Consider the following 27954-nt stretch of genomic DNA (forward strand, 5'->3'; position numbering starts at 1 on the left):
AATCAAAATAGGAATGATTACAATCAACACATTTTTGCCAATGAGAAATGTTTGTTTATTCCTGTAGTGTAAACATAAATGCTTCGGGATTTGATGAGCTCTTGGAAAGCATTTTCTGCACCCTTGCTGTTTGTGGAAGTGTTTTCCATGCAAAAAGTTGTCGAGATGCTTAAAGAAGTGGCAGTCATTTGGCTAGAGGTCAGGTGACTATGGGGGATGAGGCAAAACTTTGTAGCCCAATTCGTTCAACTTTTGGAGAATTGGCCTACCATGTGTGATAGGGTGTTGTATTAGTCTGTTTTCACGCTGGTGATAAAGACATACCCAAGACTGGGTAGAAAAAGAGGTTTAATTGGACTTACAGCTCTGCATGCGTGGGGAGTTCTCAGAATCATGGTGGGAAGCAAAAGGCACTTCTTATTTTTATTTATTTTTAAGATAGCATCTCTCTCTGTCACTCAGGCTGCAATGCAGTGGCATGACCTCAGTTCACCGCAACCTCCACCTCCCGGGTTCTGCTCCATTCTCCTCCCTCAGCCATTGGAGTAGCTGGGATTACAGGAGCCTGTCACCATGCCTGGCTTATTTTGTCTTTTTTTTTTTTTTTTAGTAGACTCAGGTTTTGCCATGTTAGCCAGGCTGGTCTTGAACTCCTGATATCAAGTGATTTGCCTGCCTTGGCTTCCCAAAGTGCTAGGATTACAGGCATGAGCCACAGCACCTGGCCGACACCTTTTTAATCTAATTAGGAAGCAGCCAAACTCCACCCCAACTTTAGATTATGCTGTACACGTGGACTTAGGGAGAAGACAGCTGTTCAAATACAAGTATCAGGCAAAGCACCTCTATGTTTTGAAAGGCACAGTAATAACCACCAGACTGGAGTGCAATGGCCCAATCTTGGCTCACTGCAACATCTGCCTCCCAAGTTCAAGCAATTCTCCTGCCTCAGCCTCCTGAGTAGCTGGGACTACAGGCACACACCACCACACCCGGCTAATTTTTGTATTTTTAGTAGAGATGGGTGTTCACCATATAGGTCAAGCTGTCTCAAACTCCTGAACTCAGGTGATCCACACACCTTGGCCTTCCAAAGTTCTGGGATTACAGGCATGAGCCACCATGCCCAGCCAACAACTAATTTTTGACAAGGACACCGTGAATACTCAATGGGCAGAGGCTGATGGGGGAGGATTACTTGAGTTCAGGACTTTGAGAAAACCAGCCTGAGCAACATAGTGAGACACCTGTCTCTTTAAAAAAGTATTGTATACTAAAAGTTTGCTAAGAGAGTAGATCTTAATGTGTTAAGACTTTTTGCCACAAAATTAGCAGCAATCATAATAAAGGAAGTGCAGTGAAACTGCGAGGGGATGAGTATGTTTATGGCCTTGATGGTGGTAATGGTTTCACAAGTGTATATTTACTTATCCCTAATCTCATCCAGATGTTTACATTCCATATGTACGGTTTTTATATGTCAATCATACCTAAATAAAGTGGTTTGAAAAGAAGAGATGATAGGGTGCAGTGGCTCATGCCTGTAGTCCTAGCACTTTGGGAAGCCAAGGCAGGAGGATTGGTTGAGCCCAAGAGCCCAGACCAGCCTGAGCAACACAGGGAGAGGTGCGTGCCTGTAATCACAGCTGCTCTGGATCTGGCAGCTGAGTCTGGAGAATCACTTGAACCTGAATGGCGGAGGCTGCAGTGAGCTGAGATTGTGCCACTGCACTCCAGCCTGGGCGACAGAGAGAGATCCTGTCCCCACCCTAAAAAGAGTCAAGCTGACTGTCCTCATGACTTGTGCTCTAGCATAAGAAGACAACGATAAATAAGTAAACAGGATACTTTGACATAGTTGTAAGTGCCTTGAAGGAAGAAAACACAGAGTTTAGCCTGAGAGGTTGAGATGTAGGGTTGGATTGTCTTGAGGCAGAGGAGATCGGCGGACATATTGAAGTCATTTAGGCAATGAATGACTAGGATATTGGTTGTAGGGATGGTAATCAGTGGTGGTGGGGGGGAACTGGGGATTTACTTTGGTGGGGACTGACAGGACTCTTCGGTGCATCTGATGTGTGAAACAGAGGACAGATACTTTTGGCCGTGAGCAATAGCAACCCAAATTGGCATCAACAACGAGAAAGGAGATCATCTCCAACAATAGAAGATGGATGGGTGATTCATAATAGGCTTGTCCTGGGCCATGGATTTGGCAGCTTAATGGGTTATCACAATCACAGGTTCTTTTTCTTTTTTTTCTTTGAGATGAAGTTTCACTCTTGTTGCCCAGGCTGGAGTGCAGAGGCACAATCTTGGCTCACTGCAACTTCTGCCTCGTGGGTTCAAGCAATTCTCCTGCCTCAGCCTCCCAAGTAGTTGGGATTATAGGCAGCCACCACTACGCCTGGCTAATTTTTGTATTCTCAGTAGAGGCAGGGTTTCACGATGTTGGCCAGGCTGGTCTCGAACTCCTGACCTCAGATGATCCACCCGCCTCGGCCTCCCAAAGTGCTGGGATTACAGGAGTGAGCCACCACAGCTGGCCCCATTTTCTTTTTTTCCCTCTTTTGTTGTGCCTCTTTCTAAGTTGGCTTCTTTCTCTGTCTGAAATTGAAATTCCAGATGTCATATTCAGATTACAGCATCTAGACAAAAAATGTCTCTTTTCTTGAGTGTCAGTCGATTGGCTTTTCTTACTGCTTAGAATTTAGTCACAGTCAGGGGGACTAGGATACCCTTTAGACCAAATCAGGCCCACCCCTGGAGTTGGGCCAGGAATGGAGACAGTGGATGCCTGAACAAAACGTAGGCTTTGTCAGCAAGGACAAGGAGAAGAGTCGATGTGGCCTGGCACTCAGCAGTATTCACCAGGCTGTGTGGATGGGGAGCCATTTGCCCTGCCAGGGATGCAGAGAGTTTGAGAGGAAGCTAGTGGGTTTGTTGTTGATGCACTAAGTTTTGGGAAACATCCAGGTCCAGCAGGCAGTTGCATCTACAGGTCTGGAGCACAGGAGGAAGGAAACATTTGAAAGAAAAGAAAAGAAATGTTTGGGTGAGAGCTGAAACCTCAGGCATGTGGATGGATCAAATAGGGAACGTGAAGTGCCTGCAGCGTTGGCAACTAGGGATGTCACCCATTGACCTGATGAAGCAGTTTCAGTGAGTGGCAGGGCAGAAACCAAGCTGATGGTAGAGAGTGGAAGGGAAGGAATGGAAAGAGCTCCAGATCCTACGCTGCTGTGCTGGACCACACTGTTTCCCAGGAAGCCTGGGGCCTGAGCCGGTTTGTCCACGTGATGAAGATGGAAGATAAATGGGGGTAGGTGCGACCTAAGCCTGTGAGCCACTAAGAAGGTATGAAAAGAGGTGATGGTCAGAACATGTGAAGGCTTAGCGCTCACTATGAGCTGGCTGAAGACACCTAAACACAAATACAGACATAGAGCATATGTTTCTAGCCGGCTTACAACATTATAGATACATGACTGTGTAATGAATTGTCATTACACACATGATGACTGAAATTTCTGTTATTACATGAATCCCTGTAGCAGTCCACAGTACCGATTTTTTTTTTTTTTTTTTTGAGATGGAGTTTTGCTCTTGCTTTCCAGACTGGAGTGCAATGGCTTGATCTCAGCTCACCGCAACCTCCGCCTCCCAGGTTCAAGCAATTCTCCTGCCTCAGCCTCCCGGGTAGCTGGGATTACAGGCTGCCACCATCACACCTGGCTAATTTTATATTTTTAGTAGAGAGGGGATTTCTCCATGTTGGTCAGGTTGGTCTCCAACTCCTAGCCTCAGGTGACCTGCCGGCCTTGTCCTTCCAAAGTGCTGGGATTACAGGCGTGAGCCACTGTGCCCGGCTCTGATTGTTATTTTAAAAAGAACACTGTGGGGGGTGGCAAAAAAAAAACCAAAACACTAAGCCAGCCATAAATTGGTCACATTATTCTCTCTTGCTCACAAATGAAGCCTGGTTTCCAAATATGGAAAGGAAAGGCCCCTTGCTTCTCTCCCATATGGCTCAGCTTTTGCAGCTTCTGAGGAGAATCACTCCCTCTAAGGGGCAGCTATTTAATATTCAAGACATGAACAGAAGAAAAAAAAAAACCCAAACCTACTCTATATTAAGGGGCACTTGTTCTGCCTGACTCTTGAAATCACATAAACAAGTTAAAGCTTTCCCTGGCTCACATGAGCTATAAAAGCAGAGGCAGCGGTATAGCCATGTTTATCTTCCATGGTCTGAGGAGCGCTCCATTCATAAGCCTGCAGGAGGAAGCTGCCTTCAGTTTGGTTAGATGTTGCCCTACATCTGTGGTTTGGAGTGTTGGCCAGGATAATAACTAAAAGCAGAAAAAAATGTCGTCTAAATGCTACTTTTACATTTTTTTTTTTTTTTTGAGACAAGTTCTTACTCTATCACTCAGCCTGAAATGCTGTGGTCCGATCATAGGTCACTGTAATTTCAAACTCTTGGGCTCAAGAGATCCTCCTGCCTTGGCCTCCCAAAGCACTGGGATTACAGGCATGAGCTCCCTCCCCCAGCCAAGGCATTTATTATCACACGATTTTGCATTATCTTCCTGTTGCTTGTATTGATCATATTTGCATGCTGCAAAATGCTTTTTCCATGGCACTATCCCAAGTGATCAGCTTACCACCCAGAACCATAAATTTACGTTTGCTCTAAAAAAGACTTCCTCTTTATCAAAATGTGCCTGTTATGTTGCCTGGACCAGGGAAGTTATTCTTTCCATTAATAGCTCTAAATGGAATGAGACATCTTAGACTTGTCGGTTAGTCTATTTTACTTGTGTGTTTATTTTGAATATTTTCAAGATGTTTGGTGAAACTTAATTTAGAACATTACAGGGCTCTCTCATCTCTGAGCCAACACATAAAGAAAAGAGGAGAATTGTCTCCTCAGTGTATCTCATGGGGCTGTAGGGGAGGCAAGGAGATCAGAGGTTGGGAACACAGACCTATTAATCAGTCTAGCGTATTTTTCCATGGGAGTGAGATGAAAAGAATGAAGCATATGAAATCCCTTATTAACCCTTGCATGATCAGTCTCCACATTAGATCAGGCCCTTCTGTATTTAATAGCATCCCATACTACCTTTTTATTTTGTTTTTCAGATGGAGTCTTGCTCTGTCGTCCAGGCTGGAGCGCAGTCGTGCAATCTTGGCGCACTGCAACCTCTGCCTCCTGGGTTCAAGCGATTTTCCTGCCTCAGCCTCTTGAGTACTGAGATTACAGGCACATACCACCATGCCTGGCGAAGTTTTGTATTTTTAGTAGACACAGGGTTTCATCATGTTGGCCAGGCTGGTCTTGAACTCCCAACCTCAGGCGATCCTCCCACCTTGGCCTCCCAAAGTGCTGGGATTACAGGCATGAGCTGCTGCGCCTGGCCTACTTTTTAGAAAAAGTCTTAGATAATGCACATACCCCATTTTTATTTTATGCATATCCTTCCTCTATTTTATATTATTTACAAACACTCTAATTCTAATGTGCATCTGTAATACTGTCATCCAATTTGGAGCTAGGATGTGGAGAGTTACCAAGATAAACTTATGTGTCCCTTCAAAATGCTTTGCATGCTTATAATTATTCACAGTACTCACAGTTGTTTGTTTCATTAAGCCATAAGAGAACAAGGTCTGGGATATTTGGTTTATCTTCATATTTTAACCTGCAATGAGTGAAGTTATCTGATACCTAAAAGGCTTTAATATCTTTTAAAAACTATGTTTTTTAAAGAAAAACGTAATTCTTGTAAAAACACATATCATAACATTTACCATCTTAATGATTTTTAATTGTACAGTTCAGTAGTGTTACATAAATTCATATTATGGTGCAACCGGTCTTCAAAACCCTGTACCCATTAAACAACTTCCCATGTCCACACCCCGCAGTTCCTGGTAACCACTATTCTACTTTCTGTTTCTCAGTTTAACTACTTTAGATACCTCATACAAGTGGAGTCGTACAACATTTTGGGTTTTTTTTGCGACTGGTTTATTTCACTTAGCATAATGTTGCCAGCATTCATCCATGTTGTAGCATGTCAGAATTTCCTTCCTTTTTTTTTTTTTGAGGTGGGGTCTCTGTTGCCCAGGCTCACTGCAACCTCCACCTCCCGGGTTCAGTGGCACGATCATCACTCACTGCAGGCTGCATCTCCTGGGCTCAAGTAATCCTCCCATTTCATTCAGCTTTCAGAGTAGCTGGGACTACAGGTATGTGCCACCATGCCCACTGATTTTTTTTTTTTGGAGAGGCAAGGTCTCTGTCTCTATGTTGCTCAGCCTGGTCTCGAACTCCTGGGCTCAAGTGATTCTTTTGCCTTCACCTCCCAAGGTTCTGGGATTGCAGACATGAGCCACTGTGCCTGGCCACAACTTTTCTACAAGTTTGAAATTATTTTTAAGTACAAACTTTTAATATTTTAGTTATTTTTAAAACTGAGCTGGCATGGCATAAAATAAAAACAAATTTAAAACGCAAGCGTAAGTTTGTTTAGATTTCTGGGCATAGTGCTAAGTCTGTGAAAACTTATGGTCTAAATAAAGTTGGCTGCACTAATAACAAGAAAATTAGTTTTTAACCTATTGAACTTTACCTAATCAGAAGGGCTTGGTGTAAAATAAGGACCAAAATAAAAACATTTTAAAGGTTATCTGGGGTCAGGTGTGATGGCTCATGCCTGTAATTCCAGCACTTTGGAAGGCTGTGGAAGGTAGATGACTTGAGGTCAGGAGTTTGAGGCTGACTAACATGGTAAAATGCCATCTCTACTAAAAATACAAAAATTAACAGGGCATGGAGGTGTGAGCCCGTAATCCCAGCTAATTGGGAGGTTGGAGCAGGGGAATCACTGGAACCCAGGAGGCGGAGGTTGCAGTGAGCTGAGATCAGGCCACTGAACTCCAGTCTGGGCAACAGCACAAGACTCCATAAAAAAATAAATAAACAAATACATAAAAATAAAAAAATTAAGGTTATCTGGGCTAGGCGCAGTGGCTCATCCCTGTAATCCCAGCACTTTGGGAGGCCAAGGCAGGTGGATCACCTGAGGTCAGGAGTTTGAGACCAGCCTGACCAACATGGTGAAACTCCATCTCTACTAAAAATACAAAAATTAGCTGGGAATGGTGGTGAACGTCTGTAATCCCAGCTACTACGGAGGCTGAGGCAGGAGAATCACTCGAACCCGGGAGGCGAAGGTTGCAGTGAGCTGATATCACACCACTGCACTCCAGCCTGGGCAACAGAGTGAGACTCCATCCCAAAACATAAAAAATAAAAATTAAAAAATAAATAAAGTGTATCTGGCTTTAGCAATATTTTCAAATTGAGGTGAAATTCATAGAAGATACAATTAGCCACTTTAAAGCATACAATTCAATGTTGCACACAACCATGTAGCAATATAAATAGTGCTGCCCTTTAGGATAATTTAACATTTGCATTTTAAAATGTTGCATAAATGCTTGTTTTTACACCTCATTTTAAAAAAATTTTACTTTGTGGCCGGGCGTGGTGCCTCACGCCTGTAATCCAAGCACTTTGGGGGCCAAGGCGGGCGAATCACCTGAGGTTGGGAGTTCAGGACCAGCCTGACCAACATGGTGAAACCTCATCTTTATTCTAAAATAATTAAAAAAAATTTTTTTTACTTTGTTGGGCGGGGTGGGGGCTTCAAAAAAATTTTTACTTTATTTAAAGATTTAGATTCTTGTTCTTTCAAGGAACACTTCTACATGTATAATTTAATTTATTTCTTGGACCCTTTTTATTTTATATAATAATTCTAGCACTATTTTCTCCAAATATATGCTTCTCTAAATGGTTTTCCTCCTTTTGCCTGAATTTGCTGCTATCTGATTGGCTTGTATGACCCCTAAATATATGAGCATGTGGAACAATGGGTCTAGAACTTGCCTATTGATCCCAAATTTTATTTTTAATCTTCCCTATGTTGTAAGTAGACATTCTTCTACTGATTTTTTTTTTTTTCCAGTTCGTGTAACCAATGATTTGTGCTTTATTGAACCACCTTTAAATCTAGTCCTTGGAATGTTAGAACTATTGTTAGTAAAATTCACTGAGGTTTGGTTGTTTGGTTCACGTAGCCACAGGACTATTTTGTCTTTGACGTCTCTAAGGAAACAGCCTGTTGCATGGCAAGAGTGATGCCATCTTGAAGTGAAACTGCCACAGTGACCTGTGCTTGAACCCCCACATACCAAGGTGCTCCGCAGTAAGGTCTTTAACCACTTCCTGTAGCATAGATAACTCCTCATGTCACTCATTTTAACAAGAACGTCTGAGAGACCAGGTGCACATGTTTTGTCCTAAAAGCCTGTATATAAAGAATACCTTCTGGCCAGGCATGGTGGCATGTACCTGCAGTCCCATCACTTTGGGAGGCTGAGGCAGGAGGATTGCTTGAGGCCAGGAGCTGGAGACTGGCCTGGGTGACATAGTGAGAATCCAGTTCTACAAAAAATAAAAATAAAAATAAATTAGCCAGGTGTGATCGTGTGTACCTGTAATCCCTGCTACTTGTGGGGCTGAGGCAGTAGGACTGCTTGAGCTCAGGAGTTTGAGACCAGCCTGGGCAACATAATGAGACCCCCATCTACACACACATACTGATATGGTTAGGCTCTGTGTGCCCACTCAAATACGATCTTGAATTGTAATCCCCACGTATTGCGGGACGGACCTGGCAGGAGGTGATTGGATCGTGAGGGCGGTTTCTTTCATGCTGTTCTCATGATAGTGTGAGTGAGTTCCCACGAGATCTGAGAGAGATCTTGTGAGATCTCTTGTGATGGCGATGTTAACTGCCCCCGCCTCGCCGCCTTGTGAAGACGTTTACTTCTCCTTGGCCTTCTGCCATCATTGTAAATTTTCTTTCTTTCTTTTTTTTTCGAGACGGAGTTTCGCTCTTGTTACCCAGGCTGGAGTGCAATGGCGCGATCTTGGCTCACCGCAACCTCCGCCTCCTGGGCTCAGGCAATTCTCCTGCCTCAGCCTCCTGAGTAGCTGGGATTACAGGCACGCGCCACCATGCCCAGCTAATTTTTTGTATTTTTAGTAGAGACGGGGTTTCACCGTGTTGACCAGGATGGTCTCGACCTCTCGACCTCGTGATCCACCCGCCTCGGCCTCCCAAAGTGCTGGGATTACAGGCGTGAGCCACCGCGCCTGGCCATTGTAAATTTTCTAAGGCTTTCCGGCCATGTGGAACTGTGAGTCAATTAAACTTAAACTTCTTTCCATTATAAATTACCCAGTCTTGGGTAGTTTTTTTTTTTTTTTTGAGATGGAGTCTCCCTCTGTCGCCCAGGTTGGAGTGCAGTGGCGCGATCTCGGCTCACTGCAACCTCTGCCTCCCAAGTTCAAGCGATTTTCCTGCCTCAGCCTCCTGAGTAGCTGGGATTACAGGCACCTGCTGCCACGCCCGGCTAATATTCGTGTTTTTAGTAGAGACAGAGTTTTGCCATGTTGGTCAGGCTGGTCTTGAACCCCTGACCTAAGGTGATCCACCCATCTTGGCTTCCCAAAGTGCTGGGATTACAGGCGTGAGCCACCAAGCCCGGCCGCATAATTTTTTTCACTGATTCATAATAATAAGCCAGAGTTGTACTCCGTCGTCTAGGCTGGAGCACAGTGGTGTGATCACAGCTCACTGCAACCTTGACTTCCCGGGCTCAGGCAATCCTTTCACCTCAGCCTTCCTAGTAGCAGGGCCACAGTCACGTGCCACAGTGCCCGGCTAATTTTTATATTTTATTGTAGAGATGCGGTCTCACTGTTACCCAGAGTGGTTTCAAACTCCTGGGCCCGTAATCTACCTGCTTGGATCTCCCAAAGTGTTGGGATTACAGGCTTGAGCCAACGCACCCCGTAATCTTGCATCATTTTGATTAGGAATTAGTCCTCAAAAACCAGTCATGGCAGAAGAGACAGCTAAACATCTCTTGCTTTATCCACCATGCATACATTTCAGTTGGGATTCCTTTGCTGCAAAACTTATCTTCAGCTAGATTCAGGTAACTTTATTATTACTCATGATTGTCAACAGTGCATGCTAATAAACTTATTTTTCAGGTATGCAGTTATGTAAATTGGTTAGATTTACTACAGTGTTTAGTTCTGGAACGAAAACGTAAGGCATTTTCCACATAACTGCTTAGAACACGTATTTCATTTTCAGTTCCCTGCTACTATACTTACGGTAGTTTTCTATTTAAGGAAGAGTTTATCTTAAACTTACCTAGAATTAAAAGTTAATTTAAAGGAAGTACTAATTATGACAAAGGCAGGGAGCCGTTAGCACTTGAAACCAGAATTTGCTACTATGGGAAAGTTTTTAATTTCAAAAAGAAGGAAAGAAAGAATCACTGACTTCGAAAAACTGGTTCAGTAGGCGGGGCGGGCGAGGAGCGGGTGCGAGATGGCTATGGAAGCCCTGAAGGCCCAGGAGGAGCCTGGAACACGTTAACTGCTCCAGAGGGAGCGGGAGGAAAACACGCCTCCCGGGAGGGCGTCGGAATGCGTAGGCGCGTCGGCGCAGGCGCGTCGGCGCAATTGTGCTGCGGCGCCGGGCTTCACCGCGCAGGCGCAGGCGCCGCCGCCGGCGTGGTCCCCATGGAGCAGCCGTAGCGGACCCAGCGCAGCCAGGAGCGTTCGGGATGAGCTCAGCTGCGGCGGACCACTGGGCGTGGTTGTTGGTGCTCAGTTTTGTGTTTGGGTGCAATGTTCTTAGGATCCTCCTCCCGTCCTTCTCATCCTTCGTAAGTGGTTGCCAGGCCTCCCAGTCCTCCGACTGGTCTGGCGTAGGTACAGGGTTCTCAAATGGGAGACTGAAAGCCAGATTCAGCCCGTAGCAGCGGCTTGGTTGGTCTGTAAGCTTTTTTGAGATAGTTGTTAGCGTCTAAAAGGGGTGAAAATTTACCCCTAGTCTATTTACTAATTCCTAATCTTCAGACTGTCTGGGTTCTAGGGGGTTGGCAGGAGAAACACCCGGCAACCCTGGGCCACGCTTTCACGTGGGAGGAATCTTCTGGCTGTGGGTGGCGGCGGCGAATCTCACACTGGGAGTGCCCAGTGCCCCGCTGCCAGCCTCACTTGTTTCCGTTAACCCCGGTCCCTAGAGGCGTTCGAGCAGTCCCCGGCGAGGATTTCCCAGAAGCCTGGCGGGCGATGTCAGCTGTTCCAGGTCCCGGAGAGATGAATCCTCGCGTCCAGAAGGCCACATTCTTGGGGTGGGTAGGGTGGGAGACAGGTGCAGAGAGAATCTCAGCACAGCGTGATGCTTTCAATATCCAAGGGAGCAACCAGCCTGGGGAGCACCCTCTTTCTGTCAGGCGTTTTGCCCAGGCAGTGAATACATTTTCTCCGTGTCACGGCTGCTGGGAGAGGCGAGTATTATCATTGCATCCTCCTTTACCTCCTGGAGGAGTCTGGCCCAGAGAATTTAGTAGTTGCACTAAATCATCCACCTGGTGGCTGGTGGTGGAGATTAGATTGCCTGTTGGAGCAGGGAGAGGGATTTGGTGGCACATTGGACGGGGCGTGGTGGGGTGTTGGCATGGGAGGTGTGGGGACATTGGGAACTGTCCCTGGGAATGAGCGCCCTGTGTAGCCCACAGCAGGAATGAGGAGTCGTTGGGCAAAGACTGAGACCTCAAAGATTGGGCTTATGCGTTGTAGCATTGTCTTGGAACACAGTTCTTGCTTTTCTCTCCTAAGATAAATCGGTAGTAGTTGAGTATGTTTTATTCCACCAGTATTCACTGAGTGCTTGTTTTGTGCAAAACTATTCTTACTGTCCCCATTGTCTTACTGTCTGCACTGTTCTGAGATATAGGGAATTCTCTTTTACCCCCTGAGCCTCCTTCAGAATCTTTCCTCGTGCTATCCAGTCTTTAACATTGATGTTCCAGGTCCTTAGCATTGCATAAAAGACTTTTGACAAGCTGGCCCATGCTCATGTTTCTTCTTATTTATTTATTTATTTATTTTTTTTTTTTTGAGACGGAGTTTCGCTCTTGTTACCCAGGCTGGAGTGCAATGGCGCGATCTCGGCTCACCGCAACCTCCGCCTCCTGGGTTCAGGCAATTCTCCTGCCTCAGCCTCCTGAGTAGCTGGGATTACAGGCACGCGCCACCATGCCCAGCTAATTTTTTTGTATTAGTAGAGACGGGGTTTCACAATGTTGACCAGGATGGTCTCGATCTCTTGACCTCGTGATCCACCCGCCTCGGCCTCCCAAAGTGCTGGGATTACAGGCTTGAGCCACCGCGCCCGGCCGCCTTCTTATTTTTAACTGTAAGATACACATAATATGAAACTTATCTTTATCATTTTTAGGTGTACAGTTCAGTGGCATTAAGTACATTCACATTTTTGTGTAACCATTATCCCAGAACTTTATTATTATTATTTTTTTAAGACAGTGTGGCTTTGTGCAGCGGTACAATCTCGGCTCATTGCAACCTCTGCCTCCCAGGTTCAAGTGATCCTCCCACCCCAGCCTCCCAAGTAGCTGAGACCATAGGCATGCACCACCATGCCTGGCTATTTTTTGTATTTTTGATAGAAATGGAGCCTTGCTGTGTTGGCCAGGCTGGTTTCAAACTCCTGAGTCAAGCCATCTGCCCACCTTTGTCTCTCAAAATGCTGGGATTACAGATGTGAACCACTGTGCCTGGCCCGCCTCCTAGAACTTTTTCTTTTTTTTTTTTATGAGACAGAGTCTCACTCTGTTGCCCATGCTAGAGTACAGTGGCCTGATCTTAGATCACTGCAGCCTCTGCCTTCCAGGTTCAAGCGATTTTCCTGCCTCAGCCTCCCAAGTAGCTTTGATTACAGGCACCTGCCACCAAGCCTAAATTTTGTATTTTTAGTAGAGATGGTGAGGGTCTCACTATGTTGCCCAGGCTGGTCTCGAACCCCTGACCTCATGTGATCCACCCTCCTCTGTCACCTAAAGTGCTAGGATTACAGGTATGAGTCACCACGCCCAGCCCCATCCCAGAACTTTTTCATCTCTTCTAACTGAAACTCTTGTACCCATTAAACAACCACTTTCCATTCCTACCTCCTCCTGACAGCCACCATTGTACTTTCTGTCTCTATGAATTTGACTACTCTTGGGACCTCATATATGGGGAATCAGACAGTATTTTTCCTCTTGTGTCTGGCCTCTTTCAGTCCACATAATAGTCTTAAGGTTCATCTGTGTTGTAGTATGGGTCATGATTTCCTTCCCTTTTAAGGCTGAATAGGATCTCATTGTGTGTATAAGCCACATTTTGTTTATTCATTCATCCGTCTGTGGACACTCAGGTTTTTTTCTACCTTTTGACTATTGTAGATAATGCTAAAATATTTACAAATATCTCTTTGAGTCTCTGCTTTCAGTTTTTCTGGACATACACCCAGAAGTGTAATTGCTGGATCTGTGGTGAGTCTGTGTTTAATTTTTTGAGAAGCCATCGCCACACCGTTCGACATTCCCACCAGCAGTGCAGAAGGCTTCCAGTTGCTCCACATCCTTCAACATGTATTTTGTTTTCTTATTTGTTTATTTTTTTAAAATAAATTTTTTATTTTTATTTTGAGATGGAATCTCATTCTGTCACCCAGGCTGGAGTGCAGTGGCTCAATCTTGGCTTACTACAACCTCTGCCTCTCAAGTTCAAGCAGTTCTCCTGTCTCAGCCTCCCAAGTAGCTGGGATTACTGGTGCGCGCCACCACACCCAGCTAATTTTTTGTATTTTTAGTAGACATGGGGTTTAGTAGAGATGAGAGCCATATTGGCCAGGCTAGTCTCGAACTCCGTGACCTCAGGTGATCTGCCCATCTCAGCCTCCCAGAGTGCTGGGATTGCGGGCATGAGCCGCCACACCCAGCCTTTTTGTTGTTGTTGTTGCTGTTAAATACTAATCATCCTAATGGATGGAAGGTGGTATCTCATTTTAGTTTTGATTTGCATTTCCCTAATAATTAGTGATGTTGAGTATCTTTTCAGATGCTTATGGCCATCTGTTTATCTTTGGAGATATGTCTAGTCACATCTTTTGCCCCCTTTTAAAATCCAGTTGTTTGGTTTTTTTTTTGTTGTTGAGTTAGTTCCTTTTATTATTATTAGATATATATATATATTTTTTTTTGAGACAGAGTTTCTCTCTGTTGCCCAGGCTAGAATGCAATGGTGTGATTGTGGCTCACTGCAGTCCCTGCCTCCTGGGTTCAAGCGATTCTTCTGCCTGCATGTGCCACCATGCCCAGCTAATTTCTGTTTTTTTTTTTTAATTTTTATTTTTTGGAGACAGAGTTTCGCTCTTGTTACCTAGGCTGGAGTGCAATGGCACGATCTCGGTTCACCGCAACCTCTGCCTCCTGGGTTCAGACAATTCTCCTGCCTCAGCCTCTTGAGTAGCTGGGATTACAGGCACGCGCCACCATGCCCAGCTAATTTTTTTGTAGTTTTAGTAGAGACGGGGTTTCACCATGTTGACCAGGATGGTCTCGATCTCTTGACCTCGTGATCCACCCGCCTTGGCCTCCCAAAGTGTTGGGATTACAGGTGTAAGCCACTGTGCCTGGCTGTGTTTTTTTTTTAGTAGAGAGGGGATTTCATCATGTTGACCAGGCTAGTCTTGAATTTCTGACCTCAGGTGATCCACTGGCTTCGGGCTCCCAAAGTACTGGGATTACAGGCATGAGCCACTGTGCCTGGCCAACAGTTTTTTTTTTTGTTTTGTTTTAAGTTCAGGTGTACATGTGCAGGTTTGTTACATAGTTAAACTTGTGTCATGGGAGTTCTTTGTACAGATTATTTTGTCACCCAGTTATTAAGCCTAGTACTCATTAGTTATTTTTCCTGATCCTCTCCCTCCACCACCCTCCATCCTCTGAAATAGAAAAATTTGTTTTTAGAGGCAGGGTCTTGCTCTGTGACTCAGGACCTGTGTCCACATCCTGTGCTGCCTCCTACAAGCTTATGGCCTCTAATCTCAACGCAGTTAGCTTTCTTAAACCCATTTCCCTTTGGGTGTAACACTTGTCAGCCAGGTTCAGAAGGACAACATAATATTTTCCTAGCAGAGTACACCCTGCCCCCCCATAATTGGTAACAGATGTTTGGCCTGGTCACTGGGTTTGTGGTGAGGTCTGTAAAAAGCTTTAAGGAGCTCGCTGGTCTTGAGTAGGGTCAAATGTTGCTCCTTCACCATCATCAGCCACGGATTTGAGGATTCAAGTGGGAAAGACTCATGACAAGCAGCAAAAAGTCGAATTGGGAAAACAGTGCCCTCAGGGATGGGTCCATGCTCAGGTACTTACATTATAACCTCCCTTGGGATTGTTTCTGAAGCTTTTGTCTTGGCAGAAGTTAGGGAGGGAGCGTGCTCATCTCATCAGCAAGTTTAGGCCGCACTGATCCTCCCCGTGTGAGGCCCTTTAGGAGGTCTGAAGTATCAGAAGTCCTTGGTCCAGTTAAGCCTCGCAAGGTCCTGGGAAGTGATCTCAGCTGCCCACTGCAGTGGGGGCGGGACGCCTAGTGTTGGCGTGGTTCAAATTTTCCTGGGGATCTCTCCCTCCTCTTCAAGCTAGGCACAGGACGCATGGTTGAGAGAGCCCAGTTCATTAGGTACGTGGTCCGGGACTTTCTTTAGCTATAGGAGGGGAACAAAGACGCCTTTGGTGAGCATCGGCTCTGCAGGTGCAGGGGAGGTGCAGTGCGCAGGCGTCCCAGGACTGGCTTGGGCTCAGAGTTCTTGCAAACCGGACGACTGCGCAGGCGCCGCAGTACTGGCGCGGGCTCAAGGTCCACGCAAACAGCATGCACTGCGCAGACGTCCCAGGACTCGAGCCAGCTCTAGGTCCATGCAAACAGCATGCACTGCGCAGGCGTCCCAGGACTGGCGCGGGCTCAGAGTCCATGCAAACCACACGCACTGCGCAGGTGCCCCAGGACTGGGGCAGGCTAAGGGTTCTTGCAAGCCGTATGCACTGCGCAGGCGCCAGGAGGCCCTTTCTTGCAGCCCTAGCTTTGCAGAAAAAGGACGTTTCGCAGGTTGCCGTCTAGGCTTATGGGGCCGAGCACTGTTTCAGATGTAACATTTTCTAAATTATCCTTCACTTTCTGCTATAAAGAGTGGCCACTCCTTTTCCCTCTAGGGGGCTGAAGCAAGAGGAGGATGTTGCAGGGTTTGCCTCTGTGGTCGTCTTCGTTAGAGCAACCCGCCCCCATACCCGTTTCCTCAGAGCAGTTGCTTAGTGAGTGCCAGGGACCAGGCTTGGGGATGGTCTCAAGTATTAGTTTAGGCGGACGACGCTCTGCGTCACAGGACCTGCCCCAGAGCCCTCCGACTGAGAAGCATGCTGGTGAAATGCGCATGTGCAGGCACGGCTTCCTGTGGGGCGCTCGCGGGGGCACCAGCCAAGGACAGGGGCCCTGGCATCTTGGAGAGCTGCCCCGTTCTCGGCCCTGGCTGGCGGGGGTCCTGGCTGAGAGTGGCATCTAGGGGTGTTTAGGGTCTGGAGCTGCTTGGGTTGGAGGTCTCTGTCCCCTGTGGTCGGGGACCTCAGGGTGACCTGAGTTGGTGATTCCTGGGTTTGCCTACTCTACTGCTGGCAGGGACAAGCAGGGGCTGTGCACGTTGTCATGCCATCAGTTAGTTCCCAGCAAGAGAGTGAGAGAGGTGGAGTGGGAGTTTGAATCTCCCCAGGGTGACCTCGGCATTTTGCCTGTTGGCAAAGAGGACATTGAACCTGGACTGGATCTGCGGCTGACAGTGGCAGGAGGACATTATGAGCTGAGACAGATGGGCTGCCAGGATCTTTCTGAGGTGAACGGGAGAATTGCTTCTCCCCTTTTTTCCTCCATGCCTGAGTCATCTTGCTAAGAATTTTATAAACTCATTTTCTGCTTCAGAATATCTTGTGGCCTATCTACAGGTCCTTGAAAGGCTGTGCCCTGTACAGCTTGTTTTTGCCAACTGTGAGTTTTAATGGTCTGGAAGGTGGGTTTTGAGTACATAAAAAGACTCCAGAGATTTACTTTTGTTGTAAAAATTAATATTTGCATTATTACATTTAGATTCATATCTTATTAAATCTTACACTGCGCAATTCTAGAACATTTTAACACTTGTATGTGGCTCTTGGATTAACATTGATACATATTTGCAAATTTATACTTTAAAACTTTTTTTTTTTACACACAGGGTCTCTGTTGCCCTGGTTGTAGTGCAGTGGTGCCATCATAACTCACAGCAGTCTCAACTTCCCAGGCTCAAGCGATTCCCCCCTCCCCACCTCAGCCTCCCAAGTAGCTGGGGCCACAGGTACCACAGGCATGCGCTAGCATGCTTGACTAATTTTTAATTTTTTTGTAGAGATAGGGTCTTGCCATGTTGCCCAGACTGGCCGCGAACTCCTGAGCTCAAATGATCCTCCTGCCTCAGTCTCCCAAAGTGCTGGGATTACAGAAGTGAACCACCGCGCCTGGCTCAGACTTTTATTGTGCTTATACATGTAATAGATGTAATTACTTTTTTCAAGCACCGGTTTTTTTGCTAACCTTAAAAAAAGCTGCCTTCAGTTTTCCTCAAGTTCACCCTTCCGCCTTCACTCACCTCGCATTCCTGAGTTTTGTGTATACCCTATAATGGCAAATAATGTCTTGAAACCTCTTTTTCTCTTTAAAATATGGTTTTAAAAGTCAGATTTATTGAAGTGTAATTTGTATAAGGTGATATTATCAAAAAGTCCTTAGCAGTGTCTGTGGATTTTCCTTGCTTTTGAAAAATTTTGTGATTCATTTAAGAATTTGGCCCATTCCTATTTCTTTCTCCAGAGTGGATCAGGCTGGAGTATATATAGCTCATTTAGTTAGAGTGTTGGGTAGTGGCCAGGGCAGAGGGACCACAAAGAGAGCTGGATTTGAAGACCCCCTACTCCCTGCACAAGGCCTGCCAGAAACTGCGCGGCAGCGGACACACTGCACAGGCGCTGTCAGGAGGCTTCAGTGGGCGTCCCAGGAACATGCGCATGCGCAGACACCCTCAGGTGACCGGATTCAGCTTTACAGCTCTAACTGGAGAGTTGCCCCTACTTTGCGGCAGGTGGAGGGGAGCTGTGAGCTGGAAGGTGGGGGAACTCATGTATTGTGCGCTTGCTGTGTGCCAGGCACACTTTAGAAACGCTATAACATTTCATCTTTTTAAAAATTTTTTAAAAATTTCAAAACAAATACAAATGTGCAGAAAAGTTACGCATACAATCAATACAAAGAACTGGTTTTGTTTCCTGACCCATTTGGGAGTCGTCAGCTGGAACCCCCTCATTTCCAGATAGTTGGGTATGCAAAAGAATCTTGGGGGCCAGGCGCGGTGGCTCACGCCTGTAATCCCAGCACTTTGGGAGGCCGAAGCGTGCGGATCGCTTGAGCTCAGGAGTTCATGGGCAGTATAGTGAGACCCTGTGTCTACTAAAAATTAAAAAAAAATTAGCCACGTGTAGTGGTGCACGCCTATGGTCCCAGCTACTCAGGGGACTGAGATGGGAGGATCGCTTGAGCCCAGGAAGTCGAGGTTGCAGTGAGCCAAAATCTAGTACAGGCATCAAGTACGTTACTACGATCTGATCCTCAGGCCCTATGCAGGTTCCCCACGTGTTGCAGTAACGTCCTTAACAGGGAAAAGACCTAGTTTGGAATCACGCGTTGCATTTCCTTCCCTGTAGTCTCCTTCTGTCTGGGGGAGTTTCTCGGTCTTCCCTCGACTTTCATGGCTGTCATTTCTGAGTATTAGAGGACATTGATTTCCCAGAACGGACGCCTACTGCCATGTCTGATACTTGGCAGGGATATCGGAGAGATGGTGCTGTATTCTCATTGTGTCTCATTCGCTTGTGTGGGACTGGGATTTGGGGATGTTCGCTGACCCCTTGGGGCAGGTGGCAGAGGCGCCTCCGAGGGTTTTTAGACCTGGTTCTGGGATGCCACGCAGTTCCTGGACTAGGCCTTCCCTGCAGGTCGGTGGGCGCCACCTGGCGGCCACTGCCGACTCGTTGCACTCCAGTCGCCCCTTCCCTCCGGTGACCTTGGCCTGGGGCGGTTCGCTGTAGAGTGAAAGGCTGGGACTGGTGCGGGGAACAGGGGACTTCGGGGGCGGCGCAGGCGGGTCCCCAGGTCATGCGGGGCCCCTCTGCTCACAGGGAGCAGCCAGGGGAGGGTGCCTGGGGAGGGTACCTCTTTGTTTACTTCTGTATTTCTCTGCCTATATGTGGAAACCACAGATTTTCATCACCACAAGATGCATTCTGGTCCTCTCCGAGACTGACAGACTTTCTTTTCTGTTTCTTTTTTTCTTTTCTTTTTTCCTTCCTTTCTCTCTCTCTCTTTCTTTTGTTTTTTAAAATCTATTTATTTAGAGACTGGATTATGAAACTGGCTAATTTTTGTATTTTTTGTAGAGGCAGGGTTTCACCATGTTGCCAAAGCTGCTCTCAAACTCCTGGGCTCAAGTGATTTCCCTGCCTTGGCCTCCCAAAGTGCTGGGATTATAGGTGTGAGCCACCGCACCTGGCCTTTTTTTCTTTTGTCTTTTTTTTTTTTTTTTTTTTTTGAGACAAGGTCTCACTCTGTTGCCCAGGCTGAAGTCCAGTGGCATGATCTCAGCTCACTGCATCCTTGAACTTCTGTCCTCAAGAGATCCTCCCATCCCGGCCTCCCAGAGTGTTAGAGTTGCAGGCTGAGTCACCATGCCGGGCTGAGGCATCTTTCTAAGTGTTTTTGCTGAAAGTGAGAAGACTGGCTTCCATTACCCTCTATGTTTTTATTTCCGTGATCACCCCTTTGTAATTAAGTTCTGGTGTTACCTGTGTGAATGCACACCTCGTCCCAACTGGGCTCTGACACTGGCAGGGTTCCTTCTCGTCTTATATGTCCACCCCCTCACCCTACAGACCCTGACTCCTGAGTCAGGCTGCCCTTTATTGGGGACCCCTGTATCACCATGCTTGGCCCTGATGCCTCTTGCCAGGGTGCCACTCTATGGGAAGGCCCTCTGCACTGCGCTTGGGTGCTGACACTCTGCCCTGGGCCCCGCCTCACCACTGTTACCCTGCACCTGCATCTTGCTCTGCCCTGTCTAATCTAGGTCTGAATTCTTCAGGGAGAGGAGAGGATACATGTTCCCTGTCACTGGAATAACAGCTCTGATGATGGAATTGATTTTCATTTCATAATTGCAATTTTAGTTATAGTGAAAGAGACATACATTTATATTGGAGCAATTCATGTGCTTATCTGCAAAATGAAAAATATAGTTTGAATAGCAATTTGAATATGAGTTTTTTTTTTTTTTTTGTGGTGGTTATAGGGACCCGTAAAAGGCAGCAGAGGCTGGCTGTGTAGGTAGAGGGCAGCTTGCTCAGTTCGCAGAGGTGGGAGTAGGATGTTGGAGGAAGGTCTATCAGTTCTGTCTGGCCAAACCCATGCTGGAGTCCCCTCAAAAGCAGTGGCAGGGGAGTTCCCTCAAGGGGCTGCTCCAGGCTGTCCGGAGATGGGGCCGGCTGGGATTCCAAAGAAAGAAGCACTAAACACCAGGGTGATCAGTCCACAGCATTTGAAGGGAACTTACAAGGAGCTGCAGCAGTCCTAGGACGGCCAGTGAGAGTAAGGGACGTTTAGCTAGGGATGTTTGCCACCAGGCCGGGTTATGGAGTGGATGTGGGAGTTTAAGGACTTCGTCATGCCGGGTGAGTTTGTAGGTGTTTCTCAGCAGGGTGAATCTCCCAGTGTTCTCCAGCAACAGCCTTCACTCTTTATCTCTTTATCGGTCCTGGGAACATTCACGGCCCCAGTGTGGGTTCAAGCCTGCAGGGAAACACACAACTGGCTGGGTCACAGAGTGGTCAGGGTGTAGAAATAAGGTCGGGTGAGGGGGACGGGGGTACCCTCCTGTGGGCCACGTTGGAAGGCGCTGATCCCGCTGTCCACCCTGCCAGATGTCCAGGGTGCTGCAGAAGGACGCGGAGCAGGAGTCACAGATGAGAGCAGAGATCCAGGACATGAAGCAGGAGCTCTCCACAGTCAACATGATGGACGAGTTTGCCAGATATGCCAGGCTGGAAAGAAAGATCAACAAGATGACGGATAAGCTCAAAACCCACGGTACTGCATCCGTCGCAGCCTGAAGGCTTCACGAGAACTGATTATAGAGAAGTCTTTATGTAAAGATTCCTAGAATATATGCTTTGCTTCTTGATGTTCTGAATGTTGATGGAAACTTTCAAGTTATCTGGTGGAAACTCAGTAATAATTACTACTTTCTCCTTATTTGCTGGTGAACCTTTGCTTTTTAAGCACAGAAACATCTAAGATCCTCTCAGATTTTCCTCAGAGCCAACTTGTTATTGTAGGTTTTCATTTTCTTTTTATTTATTTGTTTATTTTAAAGATGGGGTTTCACCATGTTGGTCAGGCTGGTCTTGAACTCCCGACCTCAGGTGATCCGCCCGCCTTGGCCTCCAAAGTGCTTGGATTACAGACGTGAGCCACCACGCCTGGCCCGGGTTTTCATTTTCAAATTCATCACTTTTCTGAGAGAAGCCCAGAAAAAAGTCTCACAGTGGATTCCCAGAGGCTTTTGTTCCACTTTCTAGAAAAATGCCCAGCAGTGTTCTCTTCCTAGGGTAGCCTTCAGGTACAGTCTCCTGTGATGAAGAGCGCTTTCTCAGGGCAGCCCGTGTGCTGAGGGACCCTGTTGGTGTGTGCACAGTCGGAGAGCTGTCTCTGTGGCCAGGAAAACAGACAGGGGCCTGTCCAGGCACAGGACAAGCTGGACTCCCACCAGGGATTCATGTACTATGCAGACTGGGAAACGGGGGGAAATTTACTCCTGTTGATAAGGGGTAACTGCATTATACAAAGAACCTTTCATTCCATGAGCCATTTTAAGAGTTTTCAAAATTAAAGGTATTCAAATCTCACAATCTGAGTGTGATTCTATTTTAAATAATGGCATAATGAGATGGTAGGTGACTTAAAAAATTCTATTTTATATTTTCTAAATATATTGAGTGATCATTCCATCAATATATTGAGTGATTGTTCCCTTATAAAACTATTTTATAAGGGAAAATAACATTTCTGTGTATTTGAATATTTCATTAATTCTTCAGGACTGACCTAATTATTTATCCCATTTTTCCTTTCAGTGAAAGCTCGGACAGCTCAATTAGCTAAGATAAAATGGGTGATAAGTGTGGCTTTCTACGTATTGCAGGTAAGTGTGCTAGAGCGTCACCCGGGTCGTTGGGAGTTGGGGACCCCGGGCCTCGAGCGGTGCCTGCAGATCCAGGCCGGGAGTTGGGGCTGTTCCACGTTCAGCTGTCGTGTTGTGTGGTCCTGCCCACACGGAGCTCTGAACACTCTCTGAGTCAGAAAGCCTTTCTCTTGAGGAGAGTTGTTAAAGTCTGGGACTTTTTGGCAGGTGAACTGTGAAGTAACTTCTTGGAGAGCTTTCGCCACACCTTTATCCCAGTGCGGTTTGAACGGCCTGGCAGGATGCAGTGAGAAGCTTAGAGATGACTTCGTTTTTTTCTGAGATTTTCAATCATTTTGGCCCTTACTCGGTAACTGGTCTACTTCATGGGCACTCTCCACTCTCCTGGTAGAGAACCAGGTTTTCTGACTGGAATTGGCTTCTAGCTTCCCGTCTGAGGCTTAACCCACGTGGCCTCTCCTGGAGCTGTTGCTGGGCTCTGCTTTGGCCCAAGAATGCATTTGTCCTGCCCAGACACCTTCAGCAGCTGCCGTAAACATGAGTTGCAGTGCTGTGTGATCTAGTACTGAGTCAGAGGATTCCAGCCCACGCCCAGAAAACTTAGTTTGGGAGCTTATATTTGAGGAAATTGATCCTGAGGCACTGTCGCTTGCTAAGAGATAGGTTTCCTGCAGACAGAGGAGTCAGGCCAGCAGCCCTCTTTCATGTCTCTCCTTCTTCTGTTTTTTTTTTTTTCTTCCCTCCCTCCTCCATGTCTCCTCTTCTGAGTGGCCTATTCAAGCCAGAAAGGGGACAGATGACAGTTGAAGGAATGCTGCTGGGGGAAGGAGGGAAATAAAGCATCCCCTAGCATTGAAACTTACATGCTCACCCCTGCGTGCCTTGCTAACCCTGGTGTATGTGGGAAATTCGCTATTTATTTCAAGGATGGCTTTTGTCATTAATAAGGTATATTTTACATACAGTCCAGCTACTCAAAGGAGATACTCAGTGAGAAAAACACACCCGTGTTATGGGAGACTTTGGTTAGTTTATGAGCTAATTTAAAGTATGTGTAGATTATATTCATCCTAAAACAGTGAAATGGCAGTTCCCCTATGAAGGCTCGCCTACTTGCTGGCAGTGTTCCAGACATGCTGCTGCGCTCGTCTTTAATTGCACTTCCTACTTCAAGGTTTCCAGGGGACATTAGTGGCTGTGCGTGCTCATCTGTCCTCTGTGGGGGCTGGGTTCACAGGCTTGAGGTGGTTCAGTCTGGAGGGTTTCCTGGTTTTGCTTTTGCATTTTCCTGTCTTCCTGTTGTGTTGTGGGTTGTGTGATTGGCAGGCTGCTTCACTCACCAGAGGTGTCTTCCCAGGCTGCCCTGATGATCTCACTCATTTGGAAGTACTATTCTGTTCCTGTGGCTGTCGTGCCGAGTAAATGGATAACCCCTCTAGACCGCCTGGTAGCCTTTCCTACTAGAGTAGCAGGTAAGAATTTTCTGGAAGATACAGTGGAAGAGTGTGGTAGAAGATTAAGTTAGCCTGACATCCTCCTCACCATCTATTTAGTGAGCGAGGTTTTGTGTCTCAGCCTCACACGAGGCTTGCCGTGAAGAAACTGAGGTCTAGGAAAGTTACTTCAGCTGTCCGGTGTCACCAGAATGTTAAGGAGCAAAGCTGGAATTCAGTCCGACATCTTTTTCCAGGATTCATGCCCAATATGGCAAGTCTGATACCCCTTTGAAACACTACCTGTTGTTCCAGAATTCTGTGTCTTTTCAGTCCCTATTATGGTTGGCCTCTCTGTAGCACTTGCTGCTCTTGGCTATTTTCTTTTCTTTTTGTTTTTGTTTTTGTTTTTTTTTTGAGCTACAGTTTGACTCCGTCACCCAGGCTGGAGTGCAGTGGTGTGATCTCGGCCCACTGCAACCTCCGCCTCCCAGGTTCAAGCAATTCTTGTGCCTCAGCCTCCGAACTAGCTGAAATTGCAGGTGTGCACCACCATGCCCAGCTAATTTTTGTAGTTTTAGTAGAGATGGGGTTTCACCATGTTGGCCAGGCTGGCTCTCAAACTCCTGACCTCAAGTGATCCTCATGCCTCGGCCTCCCGAAGTGCTGGGATTACAGGTATGAACCACCATGCCTGGCCACATTCCTTTATTTTTGGAGATAATTTTTTTGGATATCAAAAGTAGTATATGTCACTCTAGAATGATTAGGAATATAGCTATTATTTAAAAGTCCCAGCCGGGCGCAGTGGCTCATGCCTGTAGAGCTAGCACTTTGGGAGGCCAAGGTGGGCGGATTGCCTGAGCTCAGGAGTTTGAGACCAACCTGGGCAACATGGTGAAACCCTGTTTCTACTAAAGTACAAAAAATAAGCCGTGAGCGGTGGTGGGCACCTGTAATCCTGGCTACTAGGGAGGCTGAGGCAGGAGAATTGCTTCAAACCAGGAGGTAGAGGTTGCAGTGAGCTGAGATCATGCCACTGCACTCTAGCTTGGGTGACACAGTGAGACTCTGTCTCGAAAAAATAAAAAAATAAAAAATAAGATTCCCATTAGCTTTTAATGCTATGATAGTTTTTCTTTGTCTTTTTCCCCCCATTAATTTTGATGTAGTTAAGGTCATCTAACGCGTAACATTTTCTACCTGCTTTCTACTTTGTAGTGTAAGCCTGTTCCCGCATGACTTAGTTTGTTTGGGCTAAGTGAAGTACTATAAACTGGGTGGCTCATAAACAACAGAAATTTATTTCTCACTGTTCTGGAGACTGGCGAGTCCAGCAGATTTGATGTCTGACGACGGCCCATTTTCCAGTTCCCAGATGGTGTCTTCTCGCTGTATCCTTGCATGGTGGAAGGACGAGCTCCTTTAGGCCTCTTTTATAAGAGCACTAATCCCATTCACAAGGACTCTGCCCTTAATCACCTCCCTGAAGGCCCCAACTCTTAATACCATCACTGGGGGCGGGTAGCATATTAACATAGGAATTGTAGGGGCATACAGACATTCATTCCATAGCACCATATCAGTACATTTCTTTATTTTCTTTTTCTTTTTTTTTTTTTTGAGACAGGGTCTTGCTCTGTTGCCCAGGCTGGCAGTGGCACCCTCACAGCTCACTACAGCCTCGAACTCCTGGGCTCAAGTGATCCTCCCACCTAAGTCTCCTGAGTAGTTAGGATCATAGTTGCACACCACCATGCCCAACTAATTTAAAAAAATGTTTTTTATAGAGATGGGGTCTTGCTTTGTTGCCTAGGTTGGTCTCAAACTCCTGTCTTTAAGCAATCCTCCCTCCTCAGCCTCTCAGAGTGCTGGGATTATAGGCATGAGTCAGTCACCTTGCCCAGCAGATTTCTTTATTAAGGAATTTTCAATAGCTAGTCTTCATTTAGTAGGTCATAATTTGCAAGTTTTCCTGATGAAGGGTATTTATTTGGGTCCTAATTTTTTACTTTTAAAGATAATGCTGCAGCACACATCCTTGCTTGTCTTGGCTGTGATTTGTGGTTACGCTAGAGGTGAATACTGTATATATAAAAAATGACTATTTCTTTTTCTTTTTTGTTTTTGAGACAGAGTCTCCCTTTGTCACCCAGGCTGGAGTGCAGTGGTGCAATTGGCTCACTGCAACCTCTGCCTCCTGGGTTCAAGCAGTTCTCCTGCCTCAGCTTCTTGAGCAGCTGGGACTACAGGCACATGCCACCATGCCCAGCTAATGTTTTGTATTTTTAGCAGAGATGGGGTTTCACCATGTTGGCCAGGCTGGTCTTGAACTCCTGACCTCAGGTAATCCACCCGCTTTGGCCTCCCAAAGTGCTGGGATTACAGGCGTGAGCCACTGAGCCTGACCAGGAATGACTATTTTGAAGACTCCCAATGTAGCTACCACGCCTATCCCCTTTCCCACCCTTTCCTTCCCCTCTCGTTTGTTTGACACAGCTGGGCCCAGGCCAGGAGCTCTGCGCTGCTGGCCAGAGAAGCATCCAGCCACCCTTCCATGCATCCAGCAGGGCCATGGGCCACTCTTGCAGCCTGTCTTCCTGGACAGGAGAATGTGTGTGCCTCTCCATTATTGGTGGGGCAAGAACGGCATAGGTAGACATTGCTTTGTTTAGAATGCTTTTTGAGAAAGGGAAAATAAATAATCTTACAGGTTTGGTTTTGGAATCTATTAATATCATAAATAGTAATGCACATCTCTCTGGCAGGAAAGGGAAATTCAACCCAGTTTTCACTGTTGAGTGCAATTCCTGCTTAGTAAGGAATGCAGCCCTGTGATTCTATAGAAAGTGACTAATTTGAACCTATGAAACATATAAACTTTGCCTGAGCACAGCACTGCTCAAAAAGAATGGCAATACTCTCTTTGCTGTGAGTTAATGACAGCAGAGGCAGATGTGGACAGCAGTGTGGGCACACTCGCTCATAGCAAATTTCTTTATTTTCAGGTGGTGTTGGAATTACCTGTTGGATTTTAGTCTGTAACAAAGTTGTGGCTATTGTGCTTCATCCGTTCAGCTGAACAGGAAGATGGATACAGCTATGAGGCTTTTAAAAATGGATTTTCTCTTTTTAGGTTAAAAATCTGATTTATACTTTTTTTTTTTTTCAAGAAACAAAAGTACACAGTTTAGATTTTTCTTTGTTGAATATGTTTGTTCTTGGACTTTATGAGAGATTCTTGTAAGAATCATGATTTTCTACACTTGTCATTGAGCCAAGAAAGTCCAGTTTATGACACGTGTATACCAACGAACACCGTCCTAGATCCGTATGAAATGTGAAACGTTCAGGGGCGTCCCCGTGCCGCCGCTCGTGATTTGCACTCTCGTGTATTTTGGTCATATTGCCAGCCGGAAAGTCAAAATTTTCTAACAACTTAAGTTCTGTGAAGACTTAGTGTGGCTTTTAATCCAGTTTAGAAAGTAATTTAATTTTAATACCACTACTAAGAATTTGAGAATTTCTTCTTTAATCACATTCAATACAACTAAAAGAACAACACTAATTGACATTGCTTGGGCTTTTTCTCCCTTTGTTTAAAATGTCATTTGAGCAAGAGCTGTATAGTATTATCTACTTACTTGAGGCTAATTTTTCAATACAGTGTTTTGTAAATGTATCCATGAGACCATAATGCATTATTTTGTGCTCAAATTGTGTTTTGTATTTAAAGCATTTTGAATGAAGTGTATTTTGTAAGCATTTAATATTTATGCTCTTTAGAATGGAACATAGGAAACAAACCTTCTAAGGCCTGATTAAATTATTCTGAACCAATAACCTGTGTGGCCCACAAAGTATAATTCTGCTAAATGTTTTTTAAAACACTTTTTTCTAATTAAAATCTTGGCAAATGCTTGTGACTTCCTGCCTTACAGCCACTGTTTGCTGTGAGCCATCCGCAACTGACAAGTGGCTGTTAACTGAGTAACCATATCACAGTAGAGCTGAATTCTGTCACGAGTTTTTGCAGGTTCATATTTGTATTCTTTTCCCTAATCTAATAAGTAGCTTGTCATTATTTTAGCTGATTGGACTGTGAAAAGACAAAGTGCTGTGGTGCTTTAGTTTTTTGTCATACCGAAGACCACCAGAGCGGCTTTTGGGTTCCACTTATT

At 46.0% G+C, this 27954-nt stretch overlaps 1 protein-coding gene across 5 annotated transcripts; it reads left to right on the plus strand.

The window, feature by feature from the left end:
- The first annotated feature begins 10672 nt into the window (after positions 1-10672).
- Positions 10673-27699, plus strand: GET1 (guided entry of tail-anchored proteins factor 1). 5 transcript variants are annotated; one of them, XM_012445291.3, is made up of 6 exons: positions 10681-10827; positions 11188-11298; positions 21061-21226; positions 22273-22340; positions 23698-23812; positions 26782-27699. In XM_012445291.3, exons 1-6 carry the CDS (start codon positions 10726-10728, stop codon positions 26853-26855), a joined length of 636 nt encoding a protein of 211 aa, XP_012300714.1. In that variant the 5' UTR covers positions 10681-10725; the 3' UTR covers positions 26856-27699. The 5 variants fall into 5 exon arrangements, with proteins under 5 accessions (XP_012300718.1, XP_012300714.1, XP_064236234.1 ...); XM_012445295.2 differs by lacking the exon at positions 11188-11298 and having other exon boundaries at positions 10673-10827; XM_064380164.1 differs by lacking the exons at positions 23698-23812; positions 26782-27699 and adding an exon at positions 22548-23691.
- The last annotated feature ends 255 nt before the right edge of the window (positions 27700-27954 follow it).

This window comes from Aotus nancymaae, unplaced genomic scaffold (genome assembly GCF_030222135.1).
Source record: "Aotus nancymaae isolate 86718 unplaced genomic scaffold, 86718_ANA_hifiasm-v0.15.2.pri h1tg000022l_1, whole genome shotgun sequence".
In the NCBI taxonomy this organism is placed as follows: domain Eukaryota; kingdom Metazoa; phylum Chordata; class Mammalia; order Primates; family Aotidae; genus Aotus; species Aotus nancymaae.

Bases quoted from the DNA above. Each gene is read 5' to 3' on its own strand.
- GET1 (XM_012445291.3), top strand. From the start codon at position 10,726: ATGAGCTCAGCTGCGGCGGACCACTGGGCGTGGTTGTTGGTGCTCAGT. The intron at 11,299-21,060 runs GTGGGTAGGGTG...CCACCCTGCCAG, and splicing joins CAGAAGGCCACATTCTTGGG to ATGTCCAGGGTGCTGCAGAA. The intron at 23,813-26,781 runs GTAAGAATTTTC...CTTTATTTTCAG, and splicing joins CTTTCCTACTAGAGTAGCAG to GTGGTGTTGGAATTACCTGT.